The 16,073-nt window shown below is 36.3% G+C and overlaps 1 protein-coding gene across 1 annotated transcript in view; it reads left to right on the top strand.

The window, feature by feature from the left end:
• LOC145511417 (uncharacterized) overlaps positions 1-16,073 on the top strand; it is a 733,827-nt gene that overhangs the window by 160,869 nt on the left and 556,885 nt on the right. Inside the window, exon 3 of the mRNA XM_081504622.1 lies at positions 9,994-10,086. Within this exon, the coding sequence (XP_081360748.1) occupies positions 9,994-10,086 (93 nt within the window). The remainder of the gene's footprint in view (positions 1-9,993; positions 10,087-16,073) is intronic.

Genomic DNA, 16,073 nt, shown 5'->3' with positions numbered 1-16,073 from the left:
TTAATTATTCAGGAAGCTAAGAAAATGGAAGAAAAGACAACGGAAAGGATGGAAAGACAAGGAAAAGAGCAAGCCAGATTATGTTTAGAAATAATAATAATAAAAACTAATGAATCCTTTTAGAAGGATTAAAAAGAAACATTGCTCATGGCTGCCAGTAAAAGTTGAGTTAGTCCATCTTCATTCTTAATAGCATTGGTTGGTTTACTAGCATGCATATCTCCCATTCCCATATCCCTAATTCTCCATTGTCTGATGAATTTTGTGTTATCTAGTAAGAGAACTAGCTAGGTGAGTATTTCAGTATTCTGGTATGTCTTTTGGGATCTCAGTATAAGGTGCATGTAGCTAGCATAGAAAAAGGAGACTTTAAATATGAATCAGGAGATCAGGGTTGCCCTTGAAACAGGCTGATAATTTGTGAGGCCTCATTGAAAACTAGGATTATATTAATAAGTAAGTGCACAATTAGTAATTCAATAAATACTGTATGACATTTAAATTGTTTATTCAATAAATATATTTTATTGCTTCTTTGATTCAATGTATGTAAAATGTTCAGATAAGAAAGACCAAAGAAATAGAAAATAGATTAGTGGTTTTTAGGGCCCACCTGCAGGGAGGAGACAGAGGGAATAACTGCTAATGTGTATGGGGTTTCTTTTGAGGATGATGGTAATATTCTGAAATTAGATCATGGTAATGGTTGTACAACTTTGTACAATATACTAAAATCCCCAAATTGTGAACTTTAAATGGGTGAAATTTATGATATGTGAAGTATATTTCAGTAAATGTGTCATTTATTAATAACATGTCTTACTATATATATATATATATATATATGCATCTTTCATTAGAAATATGTGGGATGAACCATTATATGTTAGTTACTAAAAAAAAAAAAAAAAAAGCAAAAATACCCACAATTAGAATTGAGCCAGTTATAAAGACTTATGCAATTTTAGAGAAGATATAACCAAAGTAAATGTAGTTCACATGGCCAGAAAGACTAACACAGTTAAGAAATATCAATATCACTTTGGATAGTGAACATCAGAAAGAGCCCAGGTATTGGACCCTGAAGACTTGATTGTGTTACATCGAGTGCTGAAATGCTAAGCGGCCTTAGAGACTGGGAAGCATGACATCGATATGGGAGAAAATTTAGGACTGTAAACATATTTTGAATAAAAAGCAATGTATGAACACATGTAAACCCATGGCTGATTCATGTCAATGTATGGCAAAAACTATTACAATATTGTAAAGTAATTAGCCCCCAACTAAAATAAATAAATTTATTAAAAAAAATAAAAAAATAAAAAAAAAACAAAAAACAAAAAACAAAAAACAAAACAAAACAAAAAAAGCAATGTAAAATGGATGAAAAATAACATTTGTAATAGCCACAATTTAATTCTTCAAATATGTTAATACATATAAAATGAAAATGTTAAGATTGGTATCCTTTAAAATGTTAATATGCTGATATCCTTTCTTTTTGATGTAGTGAGATTATGCATAATTTTAAAAATATATGGGCCTTAAATATTTTCCAAGTGATAATATAAATAGCTTTTATGCTTAGAAAGATAAAAGTAAATGTTCTGGGGGAAAATGGGATTCTAATAGTGCGATATGTTTAATACTAAAATGAAATATTAACTGAAATGCTTCATTTATCAACATGCATAGAAAGTGATCTTGTCATTTCTCTTTACAGATATTTAGTATTGTTGGCCTTACTGCAAAATGCTAATAGCATAGTCACTAATTATTATGACATTCCTATTTGAAAATAGCTAATTTAGGTAGCCCTATGTATTCATGAATATTTTATTCTCATTTTCCTTCTACTATCACAGACTTTCTTCTTGGATCATTTCCCTCTTTTTAAAGAATACTAATAAAAATTTATGCAGTGAAGTTTTGTAAAACTGATTACATTTTTTGTTTATCCAAAAACATTTTTATTTTACCCTTATGCTTGAAGCTAATTTTGCGGGAAATAAAGTTTTAAGATGACTTCCCCACTCTTTACCCTCCTCAGCTGTTTGGATATACGCCATTGTATTCTTGTTTTCATTTTTGCTCCTTAAAATTCTGCTGTTGTTCTACTTTTGCTCCTGCTCAGTTAATCTTTTTTTCTGCCTAAGTTTAATATAATATGTTTTTTTGTGCTTGTTATTATCAATAGGACCAATTTGGGGTCTCATTTAATTTATATTGCTCAGTATATAGTTTACTTTTATATCTTTCTTCAGTTCTAAAAAGTTCCTAACCATTATTTTTCAACACATCTTCCCCTCCACTCTGTATTCTTTCTTGATGGATTGTATATGTTTCACCTTATTCTGTCCTATATATTCTCTTAACAAATCTTTCATATTTCCTACCTTGTCTCAAAATGCTTTACTTTGATCAGTTTATTTTGATACATATTTTGTGCAGTAATTTTTCTAGTTGGTTTCTAGTCTACTCTTTGTTTGCTGATAGTTTTTGTTGTTTATTTGTTTCAATAATTATTTAAGTGATAGAAATTTCTTTTGAATTTTTTTAGATATGACTGGCCATACTTAATAATCTCCTATTGCTTGTTATTCAATTTTCTAAAATTTGTTTCTGCATTATTGATTATATAGTTAGTTTGACAGTTCTAAAATCTTAAATACTTGGGAGCATCATTTCTTTTTTTTTTTTTTTTTGGTTTTGATGTCAATCTCATGCAAAGACTTTTGTTTTCTCATACATTATTTTTTAATGTTAGCTTATATATTGAGTTTAATATGTGAGAATTCCAAGTGTCTAAATGAGGGACAATTTTTATTTTCAGAGAGGATTTGTTCTTCTGGTTGTCAGGAACTTGTAATTTCCTTGGTCCACTGTAATTTTCTTAAAGGGAGACTCTGGTTCTATATCTTTGTCTTGTTGAACTTAATGCTTGGTTTTCTTATATTTGTCCTGGAATTGGCATTGCCTCCCACTGGATCTTGTATTATTTGTGGCTCTCAGGTATCAACATTCTCTTCCTCTCTTTTCCTCTTGATGTGGAAATGCCTTTAATTTTTTCGAGGGTCTAGTTATATGTTAGATTCAAACCAGTTCATGAAATCTACTCCTTCAACAAATTGAGATCAGAAAGCCCCTCATACCTTTATGATGGGAGAAGCTTGTATTTACCTTCCATATTACTAATTTAAAATTTTATATCTTAAATTTTCCTCTTTTTGCTTGAAATATAGATTCTAAATCTATTGTGGTATATAGTTAGCTTTTCCAATTAGTCCTTCTCTCATCCATTCCCTTTTTGCATATTTGAATTCAAAAAAGTTTTTTTAGATGAATATACTGCTGTTTAAAAGGATTTCTGTCATTTCTTAAAAGTTAAGTTTTGCAGGTATGATTATGAGTGGGTCATGACTCCCTTTTTCTATCCACGCTCAATTAATTTGTTATATGTGTTTTTATTCTGCTGTGATTAAAAAAAAAAAAACTGCCTTCCTTTTCCCAGTTGATTTGTGAAGAAAATTAGTATTAAAGAAATGCAGTTCTAATACCTGAAACATGTAGAATAAATGTGGGAAAGTGGAGATTAGTTGGAGTACAATGATGCTTTACTTAGATTTATTTAGGTGAGTGTGGTACTATTGATTTGAATTGGTGTCCTTAAGTATTATTTATGAGAAGAAAGCAAGTGCTGGAAAGGTTAAAATTAAATGATTAAGTTGAGTATAATATCTCCAGCATATGGATAATTCCACTTTAGCTTGTGATGAAATTGCTCTGAAATGTTTAAGCAGCAAGATATCTGCTCAAATTAATTTGCTTCCATCGCATCTTTCTAGCTGTGAAAAAGCATATTAATCTCTGAGCATTTTGCTTTTCATCTGAAGCTTTTATATGTAAAAAAAAAAAAAACAAAAAAACACAGCCTGCCTAGATTTCATCTTTGCCGTCAGCTATGACCTCCTTAGAGTATATATCAATGCCATAGGAAGCCTCAATTCTCTTTGGAATGAAGGTAAAAATAGGTTTTCACATAAGAAAGAAAAAAGGTGGATAGGGTTTAGAAAGGAGACATAAAAATCATAGCTGTTAAACTTGACTATCCAGTCCTAGAAACATCCTTTGAAGTGTGAAGGAGGTAGATTTAAGAGAAACAAATGGAAATTTTGTTTCATGAAGCAAATGGCTGATTCTCTGACTTTATTTGTACCCATTTCATCTCCTCTATTAGACTGGGAGATCTTATAGGCAGGGGTCTGTTCCTACATATCTTATCATTCACATCTGCCAAAGTACAAACAGTGTCAGTAGAGCTGAGATGAATTGGGATTGGTTTTTCCAGAAGGTTAACTGGGGGAAATGAAGAATTGAGAGGTTTTCCCCAAAAAAGTTATTTGTGGTATCTCTTTAGTAGAGGGCTAATGTAAGCCAGGAACTGCTTTTGGGGAGTCCTGGGCTGCAGTCCATGGGGTCGCACAGAGTCGGACACGACCGAAGCGACTTAGCAGCAGCAGCAGCAGCATGCTGGTCCAACTTTGGGTAGTTATCTCTCGTCTATTAAAGTAAGCATCCTAATTGGTCTGTTTGTTTCCAGTTGTAATCTGTCATTTTACACAGAGCAGCCAGAGCTGTAATATTTTAACAAGTGAAAGTCACTTAGTCATGTACGGTTCTTTGTGAACCAATGGATTGTAGCCTACCAGGCTCCTCTGTCCATGGAATTCTCCAGGCAGGAATACTGGAGTGGGTTGCCATTCCCTTCTCCAGGGGATCTTCCCAACCTAGGGGTTGAACCTGGGTCTCCTGCATTGCAGGCAGATTCTTTACCATCTGAACCACCAGGGAAGCCCAACATATGTAAAATCATCCCGTTTCAAAATATCCCAGTGCTTTCTCGTACCACAATCTGCAGGGCCTTGCCCTGTCCTCCCCTGCAGTTACAGCTTGAGGCCACTCTGGCTTTCTCTCCAAAGCTATATGCCCCAGCCACACAGGCTCCTCTCTGTTCTTTGTTTTTGTTGTTGTCTTAATTAATTAGTTTTTATTGGAGTATAATTGCTTTACAGTGTTGTGTTAGTCTCTGCTGTACAACAGCATGTACCAGTTATGTGCATACATATATCCCTTCCTCTTGAGCCTCCTGTTCACTTTCCCATCCCGCCCCTCTAGGTCATCACAGAGCCCTGAGATGAGTTCCTTGTACTATCCAGCAGCTTGCAACTAGCTGTCTATTTTACACATGATAGTGTATGTATGGCAAGCCCAGTCTCCCAGTCCATCCCACCCTCCCCTCCTGCTTTGTGTCCACAGGTCCATTTTCTACATTCGTGTCTCTATTTTTGCCCTGGTTCATCTGTGCCATTTTTGTAGATTCCACATATATGCATTAATAAACAATACTTGTTTTTCTTTTTCTGACTAATTTCACTCTTCTAGTTCCGTTCATCCTCTCTGTTCTTTGAACGGTTTTTTTGGATCTACTTTTCCTTCTTTCTGTCAAGATCTCTCCTAGACTTTTTCACATGTTAATAAGAGAATATATGTTCATCTTTTAACTCCTTCAACTTCAGATCCAAATGTAATCTGAGAGATATAGACACTCATTTAGTTTGGGAAGGACTCAACAGAAGAATAGTATATGTAACTCTTAACTTAAGTTTAATGGCATAGGGAATTTCCCCCTTGGTTACAATTATGTATGATGGCTTTTACCATCCTACTGGAGCTGCTAGTTAGAAGAGATATGGATCCTCTTTATACAGTCTTGAAGTCAGGGACAAATTGTGAAACTAACACATGACTAAATGGATGCAGTGAAATGATAATGCTCAGTAATGTGGAATTTAGGGCCTAAAGGACCTTTTTCCTATGGAATGTCATTGCTTCTAGGCATTTTCAGAAAATAGAGGTAGGAAATATATGTATGAATACCAACCTGTAGATATATATACATATATATATTATAATTTTTATATATTTTATGTAAAATTATATAACAATGTGCATTCACAGGTTGATATATATATGTGTATGTATGTACATATATGTGTGTGTATATATATATATATATATATGTATATATAATTATGTCCAATGCACTGTCCATCTGTATTAATGTTAAGTTAAACATGAATTTGTGCTAATGTTTCTGACATTTATCCAGTATCACATGGATTACTCTAGTCTTCCTCCCTTACTTATCTGTAATCTTTGACTCCAACAGTGAGAAACCTGGCTTCTACCATCTGGTATCCATTTACTTATTTGTTCAATCCCAGTACACATATCCTGTGATTTTAGAATGATTAATCCATATCCCTATGGGAAACCACTTTAGCAACTACTGTGCATAGAGTGCTGACCTACAGTTCCTTTGGTCTTTAGTCTTATAGCCCAGCATTGTTTCTTGTGTTACTCAGGGCAGCACTTTTCCTTCTACCCACTTCAGAGGTTGTGCGTCATGCAATTTTACACATTTAGATACTTTTGCCAGTGTCTGCATTGCATCTTGGGCTCCTCAATCTCCTAGTTGATTGTTCTATTTGTATATATTAAGGTTCATTTGTTTGTGTTTTAAGAATATATGAATATTGATGAATGTATAGCATCGTGTACCTAACATTACATTGCTATACAGAATAATTTCACACCCCTAAAAAAATCTCCTTGCTTCACCTATTGAAATACCTGTCAAATACTGATCTTTTTCATCATCTCTATAGTTTTGCCTTTTCCAGAATGCCATACAAATGGAAATGTACAGAATGTAGCCTTTTCAGATGGACTTGTTTCACTTAGCAATATGTATGCAAGATTCATCGTTATCTTTGCATGGCTGATGAGCTCATTGCTTATTATTACTGAATAGCATTTCATTGTATGGACACGTCAAGTTTGTCTATCCTTTCATCTTTTGAAGGACTTCTTGCTTGCTTTCTGTTTTTGATGATAATGAATAAAGTTGCTTAAACATTCATTTGAAGGTTTTTGTGTAGATATAAATTTTGACTCATTTGGTTAAAGTCCTAAAACCTTGATTGCTAGGTTATATGGCAATGATTTACTTAGGTTTGTAAGAAACTGTTAAGCTTCCAAAGTGATTGTACCATTTGCCTTCCCACCAGCAATGAGTCATAGTTCCTATTACTCCAGGCTAATTGGTATAGTTAGTGTTTTGGATTTTAGTCATTATAATAGGTGTGTAGTGATATCAAATTGTTGTTTTACTTTGCATTTTCCTAATGAAAAAGGATGCTGGATGCTTTATTCTTATGCTTATTTACAATCTCTGCATCTTCTCTGGGGAGATGTCTGTTGAGAAATTTTGGCTATTTTTAAACTGTCTTGGCTATTTTAAAATTTGTTTTATTGTTGAGTTTTAAGATTTCTATGCATGTTTTAGATAAAAGCCTTTTATCAGATATTTGATTTTCAAATATTTTCTCTCAGTTTGTGGCTTGTCTTTATAGTCTCTCAACAGTGTCTTTAACAGAACAGTGTTTAATTTTAATGAAGTCCAACTTATCAAATACTTTTCAGGAATTATGCCTTGGTGCTCTGCCTAAGAACTCATCACTAAACCTGAGGGCCCATACATTTTCTCCTGGTGGTTATTTTTCAGAGTACAAATAACTTTAAAATGCAGGAAGCATCTGTGATAGCTACAATAAATGATTTTTAAAAAATCTTCAGCCATATGTCTTTATTTTATTAATAAGAAAGATGATGACTTTTAATTTTATACCAGAGATGGTTATAAAATACTGCTTACATAACATACAGAAATAAAGTCAAAGTCATTTAAAAGCATTTGTAAAATATTTCAAATTGCAGTGCTAGGCAGTTGGGGATTAATTTTCTTTCATTATTATTGTACCTGTACAGATAATAGGTCCATTCATCCCCCTTCGCATGTAGATAATTCCCTTTATAGTTAAATGGAGTTTTCTGTGTAAGAAAGGGAAACATTTAAACTTTAAAGGGAGAAACCAATACCAACTGCTTAGGAGGCCACGTTCTCTCAACCAGTACATGTCATTCTTCCACTATTTCAATATGACTTCCTAATCGCTACCTTTAGTTACCTGTCTTGATGACAGATTATGAACACCAGTTTCATTTCAGTCTATATTTCTCTTGATTATTGTTCCAAATTGGTATCTTCCCACTTCCACAATAGGAATCGTGCCAGAGTGTGAAATTGGGGTGGTTGGACAGAAGTGACAGTTGATAAGACTCTGTCTTACAGCCATTTAGCCCTTGGTGTGAGATATTTATCTACTTATTGATTCAGTTCACAGTAAAACAATGATTAACTTGAAACTGAGAGACATTCTGTTCTCATCTCTCTTTCAGAATAGGGCATTCCATAATCTTTTGGGGGATAAAGATAAACAGGAAAATGTTACTTGTAGTTTGGGTAAGGTTCAAGCAGAGCAGTCAGGAAACACAGGGACCGTGTACCCTTTGCCTTTCAGATGCAGACAAGGAGATGCCATCTCTTTCTTGAGAGGACAATCCCTTCCCAAGTCCCACTTAATTGCCCTCCCTTCATGCTCTCATTACACTTTTTAACTACTATAGTAGTACATTAATTATCCTGTGCTAGTATCTATAAGTAGGCACACCACTCCTGTATTAAGCCACCTTAATTTAATTAGTAAATATTTATGGTATCTGATTGCTTCAAACACATTTTAGGCAATGGAAACACCATGGTGTATGTCACAGTGATTGCTTCTAGGACACTGAGCAACAGGGAGAATCTGGGAAAGAAAATAGCCAGTGACTGTCAAAGAAAAAAATGTTACCAAAGAACTAAAGAGAGAGCATTATGGAAGCATAGGGAAAGACCATCTTTCAGTCTTGAGGAATCAAGATAGTTTCCAGAAAATATGATATCTAAACAGAATTCTTAAGTATTAATAAGAAATATGCAGGAGAATGCAGCTAGGGTGTGATAGCAAAAGACAAAACATAATTTTAGGAAAAGTGCGTTTACTTTTTTTCACTGTTTTATTCCTGGTACTTAGAACCATAAACAGTGGTTGTTGTTGTTGTTCAGTTGCTCAGTCATGTCCAACTCTTTGTGACCTCATGGACTGCAGTATTCCAGGCTCCCCTGTCTTTCACCATCTCCTGCAGCTTGCTCAAATTCTTGTCTAGTGAGTTGAGTTCTTCACTGTTTCATTCGTGGTACTTAGAACCATAAATGTTAGATACATTCAGTTCAGTTCAGTTCAGTTGCTCAGTCGTGTCCAACTCTTTGTGACCCCATGAATCGCAGCACGCCAGGCCTCCCTGTCCATCACTAACTCCTGGAGCTTACCCAAACCCATGTCCATCGAGTTGGTGATGCCATCCAACAATCTCATCCTCTGTCGTCCCCTTCTACTCCTGCCCCTAATCCTTCCCAGCATTAGGGTCTTTTCCAATGAGTCAACTCTTCACATGAGGTGGCCAAAGTATTGGAGTTTCAGCTTCAACATCAGTCCTTCCAATGAACACCCAGGACTGATCTCCTTTAGGATGGACTGGTTGGATCTCCTTGCAGCCCAAGCAGGGGACTCTCAAGAGTCTTCTCTAACACCACAGTTCAAAAACATCAATTCTTCAGTGCTCAGCTTTCTTTATAGTCCAATTCTCACATCCATGCATGACTACTGGAAAAACCATTGCCTTGACTAGGCGGACCTCAAAACATCTTAAGTGCTAGTAAAATGTATTTCAATACTTAAGTTTACAGTCCTCAGATTTTTCTTAAGTTTAAAAGATTTGCACAGCTGTTGAGAAGTTGGGAAGAAAAGAGGAATTATTTTCTCAAGAAATGAAGTAAAGGGTTTGATATAGGTATGTTTTGAGGTATTTGTGTAGTAGAAAGTTTTTAAAGTATTGAACTTTATTCATTAAAAATAGTAAGATAAAACATACAGTATATATTCGAATATTTGGAATAATTGGTGACTTTAAAATATTTTTTTACAGCTCTTTCATAAGTGGTCCAATTAGAGAGACAGTTTTGACCACCAGTTCTCATGCATTTCACCCCTTGATATGGGTTTCCCAAAGTCTTCTCCGGTATGTACATGTGTATACATATTTGAAATTATTGTATAGATATTGGAGTATATTCAGTATTCAATTCCAATTTACCAAAAATTTTGAGCACAGTATCAGTAAAAATGATAAAAACAACAGGCTATTAGGGCTCATTGAAATAATTTTAGTGTATTAAGGTTAATATGTTCGTAATGATAATTAAAAGGAAAATATAGTACATTTTCTTATATACTTAAAAGAAAGTATAAAAAGTTACATAGTGTTTAAAAGGTTCAATAGCATAATTTCTTATGGATGTACCAGTGGCTCTTTATAGCTGGCATTCATTCTTTGGCTGCTGGGATCTTTTTTGATACATTGACATTTGAACACTCCCAGTTGTTAAATTTTGTTTCAAATTTATCTTCATGATTTGGATAAGTATATATACATACTTATACATATATTTGCAAAATATTATATTTATTAGATATTTGTCTCTCTATTGCATCTAACAAAATTATTTTTCTAACTGTATAACAGTGAAGAATGAACACAAGGAAGTTGTAAATTAAGACAAGTAGTCCTAGAAATCTGAGAGCTCTATTGTATGGCAAGGAATGATAAGTTCCTAACAATTATCAAGTAGAAAAATTTACACAGCCTGTCTCTGGATATTAAATTAGGCAAATTTCTCAAAAAAGACAGGTAACTACTAGACTCAATTTCTTACTTCCTCAGAGATGAAACCTCTACATGGCCCTGTTAATTGCAATATTATATTGATAAGTGATGTATCAATTTTTAAATTCTAATGGATCAGGTCAATATGGTAACCTGACAGAACAATGGATTGAATCATGTGAGCTTTTAAAGTGGACTCTAAAAGTCCATCTTACCCTTATAATTGGGTTTCACAATCATTTTCCTGATGGACTTCTCAAAGCAAGCCTATCTATTATTTTAGGATGAGAAAAAACTAGTTTAAAAATAGTTCATAAATTTCTTAAACCTTTGGTGTTATTTTTAGAAAAAAAATTGTGTAAGTGTCCCCTGGAGGAGACAATAGCAAATCCCTCCAGTATTCTTGTCTGGAAAATTCCTTGGACAGGTGAGCCTGGTAAGCTACAATCTTTGGGGTTGCAAAGAGTTGCACACAGCTGAGCATAAGCATGTAACACCTAAGTGCAGGGTTAACTTGTATTTGTCTGGTTTGTCTGCTTAACAAGGTTTGAAACATCCAAAAAATGCAGGCAGGATAATACCCATAAACTGTCACTCCTCATCCTCAAAACCATGAATGTGTTAACTTACATGGAAAAAAGGAGTTTTGTAGATGTGATTACAGAGCTTGAAATTAGTTGAATATCCTGGATTATCTGAATGAGTTCAAACTAATCATGAGTCCTTAAGCTCAGAGATCATTTTTTCTGCTGTGGTAAAAGGGAGAGATGATTATGTAACAGGAGCCAGAAAGATTTAGTATTACTGGTTCTGAAGATGCCCATGGGACAAGTAGTATGGGTGGCCTCTAAAAGCTGGAAACGGTAAGGAAACAGAGTCTCCCTGATAGATTCCAGAAAGGAACCTAGCACTGCTGATACCTTGATTTTAACTCATTGAAACGTGTGTCAGAGTTCTTACTGTCAAAACTGTAAGAGGGGGAGAGAACAAGATGGCGGAGGAGTAGGTGGGTATGGAGTACATCTCTCTCCATGGATACATCAGTAATGCACCTTCAGATACAGAAGTGCATGCAGCATACCAGCTGAGACCAGACAGGACTACCTGACCAGTGGAAAAGAATATATAGAATGACCCAAAACTTGGTAGGATGAAGGAACTAGGGGGAAAAACAAGAGTGTTAGTAGGACTGGACCTGCCCTCGGGGGGTGGGGGAACTGAAGCGGGGGTCCCACTCCCACATTGGGGCGATTGTCTGAGTCAGAGGAGAAACATTTAAGGCTGAGAGTGAAACAGCTGATTTGTGGCAGCCTAAATGGAATGAGAATCAGGCAGTCCTTGACACAGTCATCCATATCCCGGACGGGAACACTGGTTCCCTGGAAGGCACAGAGCCGGGGAGCTGGAGTTAATGAGTTGTGGAGAAATCCCAGGGCGAGGGCTGCTGTTGGCTGCAGAGAAATAGATCGAGGAGATGTGAGGGAGGAGATTGTGGTGGGAAATGCCTGTGGAGGAAAGCCGGGCAGCCTTGGAAGCAAGACGATACTGCTGAGTCATCGGTAGGGAGTGGAGCCATCACCATAACCTCTCTCACCCCACATGCCAGCACAGCTGCTGAACAATAGAGAGGCTGGCCCATCAAATGCCTGACACACTAAACTACAGAGTAGGACCCCAGCCAGGGTGCCCATTTAAGTGCCTGATGCACCAATCTACACAGTAGTACCCCAACGGGGCAGGGGAGGGACATCTCTATGTGCCTGATGAGCCAAACAACAGAGAAGGACTCCAGGCAAGGGAGCCCTCCAAGTGTCTGAACGGGGGAGCTATGGAGAAAGACTAGCCAAAGGGGCCTTCTGATCGCCAGCTACAAGAGACTCAAAAAAAGACTCTGATAGGGCCATAACTCCTGTGGTGGAGGCAGTCCGTGTCCCTGCACACTTGGCACCTCCAGAGTCCCCTCAAGCTAAGCACCCGTGCCACCTTCACGCTCAACTCTCACTGGTGCAGAGCTGCCACAGGCAAAAAAAGTCTTGCATCTATCTGCACAGGGTCACTTCTGTTGTGTCCGACTCTTTGCAACCCTGTGAACTGTGGTCTGCCAGACATCTCTGTCAGGGAGGGGGTTCTCCAAGCAAGAAATCTGGAGCATATTTGCCAATCCTGGTTGCCGTACCCTTCTAGAGCACTATATTTCCTGCTGCCCTAGCTGCCAACTCCCCTGAGTAGCTGGTATTGCCAGAACCCTTGTGACCCAAGCAGCTGTACCACCTCCACACCTGGCCCTCACAGGGGCAAACCCAAATCCTCTAGGACAGCCTCAGGAGCAAATCCCACTGGACGACCCACATGCAGAGGAGGAAGTAAAACCACAATTGAAACCCAGGGGCAGTGTGGCTAAGGAAGAAGACCCAAAACCTTCCAAGCAGCTGTACAAGCTGAAGATTAAATCCACACGATCAAGTAGGCAGACTCTGTGTCTATGGAATATATAGAAGGTCATTGAGAACTCCAACAAAAGAAAAACGCACTGGTTCTGATAGCTGTGGACGTTGGAGACAAGAATGTATAGGAGTAGGACCAGATTAGAATCTGAGCTGCCCCTACAGCATGTCCAGAGATCATAACAGTGTTGGAGGGCATCCTAGGGAGGTGAGGTGGACTGTGACTCCCAGCGAGGGGAAGGACTCTGGCAGCGGTGCCTCAAGAAAAATATTTATTATTCTTATTTTTTGACTTGTTCTGTAGAATCTTTTGGATTCCCCTCCTTTTTTTTTTCTTTTGTGGTTGTCAATTTTATTGGCACTATGAAATCCAGTTAAGCTTTTGAGCTTTTTTTCCCCCCTCAGTCACATTTTTTTATCGTTGTTATAAACCTCTGCCTCTATGTTGGGCTTTTGCAGTTCTGTGAAGTTTTCCTTTTATTTTTCTTTTCTCTTTAAAAAATTTTTTAAACCTATTATTATTTTTTTCTACATTTATTCCTTTGTTTGCTTTTCCTACTGTTCTTTTCCCCTTACAGTTAATCTTTAATATATATAAATTTTCTTCATTTACCTCTATTTAACTTTGCATATCTATCTTTCTTTCCTTTCCTCTCAACATATTTTTTAGTTTTGTTTTCATTGCTTAATTCCCCACTTGGCGCCTTGCTTTAGTTTTGTTTTCCAGTTTGTACTTTAGTTAGTTTTGTTCTTAACTGGTAAATATAATTTTTGATTTCCTTTGTTCACTGGGTCAATCTACTGTACTTTATTTTTGTTGGACTGGTTTGACTTTGCTCATTGGTGTATGTGTATATGTGTATATTCCATTATTTTAATTATTATTTGCCTGATTTTGGAACTGTCATTTGGGGTTCATCTTTGGTTTCTCATTTTTGGATATTTGTTTTCATCTCACTTAATGCCGTAACAAACCACTTGTGGAATCTTTGTCCTGAACAGGGATCAAGCCCTGAGCCTTTGGTGTGGGAGCACTGACTCCAAGACCCTAGACTACCAGAGAACTAACCCTAGGGAGTATCAAATGGTGAGAACTCACACAAATGAAACCCCTTGAATACAAGACCTGGCATCACCCAACCACCAGTAGCACCCTGTGCAGGATGCCTCATCTGAACAACAAACAAAACAAAAATACAAACCCAGTCATCAGCAGACAGGATTGCCACCTCATCAGAGGAAAAACAACCAAACAAAAACTCAGCATAAATCTCACCCTATATGAAGCTTACATAAACTACCGGACCAACCTTTGGAAGGCAGAAACCAAAAGGAATAAAGATTTCAACCTTCTTCAAGGAAAGAATTCAACTTTCCTTGAAGCCTGGGTAAAGGAGACCTCAAACACAATACATTAAAAAACGAATGAAAAGGCAGAGAAATACTACATAAATGAAGGAACAAACTAGAAACACAGACGTCCAAATAAATGAAGAGGAAATAGGCAAAATACCTGAAAAAGAATTCAGAATAATGATAGAAAAGATGATCAAAAATATTGAAAACAAAATGGAGAAAATTCAAGAATCAATTAACAAAGACCTAGAAGAATTAAAGAATAAACAGAGACAAACAACACAATTACTGAAAGTAAAACTACTCTGGAAGGAATCAATAGCAGAATATATGAAGCAGAAGAACAAATCAATGAGCTTAAAGATAAAATGGTGGAAATAACTTGTGACGAGTAGAATAAAGTAAAAAGAGTGAAAAGAACTGAGGATAGTCTCAGAGACCTCTGGGACAATATCAAATGCACCAACATTCAAATTATAGAGGTCCCAGAAGAAGAAGAGAAAAAGAAAGTGTATGAGAAAATTTTTGAAGAGATTATAGTTGAAAATTTCCCCAACATGGAAAAGGAAATAGTCAATCAAGTCCAAGAGACAGAAAGAGTCCCATACAGGATAAACCCAAGGAGAAACATGCCAAGACACATATTAATAAAACTGATGAAGACTAAACACAAAGAAAGAATATTAAAAGCAGCAAGGGAGAAGCAACAAGTAACATACAAGAGAAACCCCATACACTTAACAGCTGATCTTTCAGCAGAAACTCGGCATGCCAGAAGGGAATGGCAGGGTGTATTTAAAGTACTGAAAGGAAAAAATCTACAACCAAGATCACTGTACCAGCAAGCATCTCATTCAAAATTGATGGAGAAATATAAGGGAAAAGGAAATATATGATTTGACAAATTCTCTCCTTCCCAGCTCTGTGATCATGAGAGTCTGTGTCAAGATGGTGCTCTCATCAGTTTGAGTTCTGGAAACTCTCTATCAAGCAGAGGCCCCTTGCCGATATAGAGTGTGATATATCCTAGCTTGATAGATAGTCAGCTTCACTAACAGTTTGAAAAAACTTCTAGAAGTAAGCTTTATGTTTATAATTGTTAGAAGGCATAATTACATCCTTGAACAAGTCACTGCTGTGAAAAGAATAACATGCTGAGTAATTTGAGTAGTTCATGCACAGGCCACAGGACTTTCTGGGAGATGACATATTGATCAGATCACCAAGTTTGGGGTGAAAGAATGGAATTGGTTTCACAAGCATAGCATTTAATGAATATTCTGTTTAGAATAGAAGTGGTTGAATAGAGGAGGGGTGGTTAGATTAATATCTATGTGATCTACTATCATCTTCTTCATTTATATCTAGTTCCTTCATAGCTCTATTTTCTTTGGATTTTATGAGATATAACAGTAGTCTTCAAACATTTTTTTGTCTTGCATGAGAAAAATTGAATTGACTTTCAATTATGGTCAGTATGACAAAGTAACCCAAGTCAAAACTCTGAATTCTCAAATTAAAACTCATCAGTTTAGATGATTA

Source organism: Giraffa tippelskirchi, chromosome 6 (assembly GCF_054371585.1).
Source record: "Giraffa tippelskirchi isolate mGirTip1 chromosome 6, T2T-mGirTip1v1.2.pri, whole genome shotgun sequence".
Classification (NCBI taxonomy): domain Eukaryota; kingdom Metazoa; phylum Chordata; class Mammalia; order Artiodactyla; family Giraffidae; genus Giraffa; species Giraffa tippelskirchi.
Note: the sequence above shows the minus strand (reverse complement) of the source record. Positions and strands in the feature narration are given on the sequence as shown.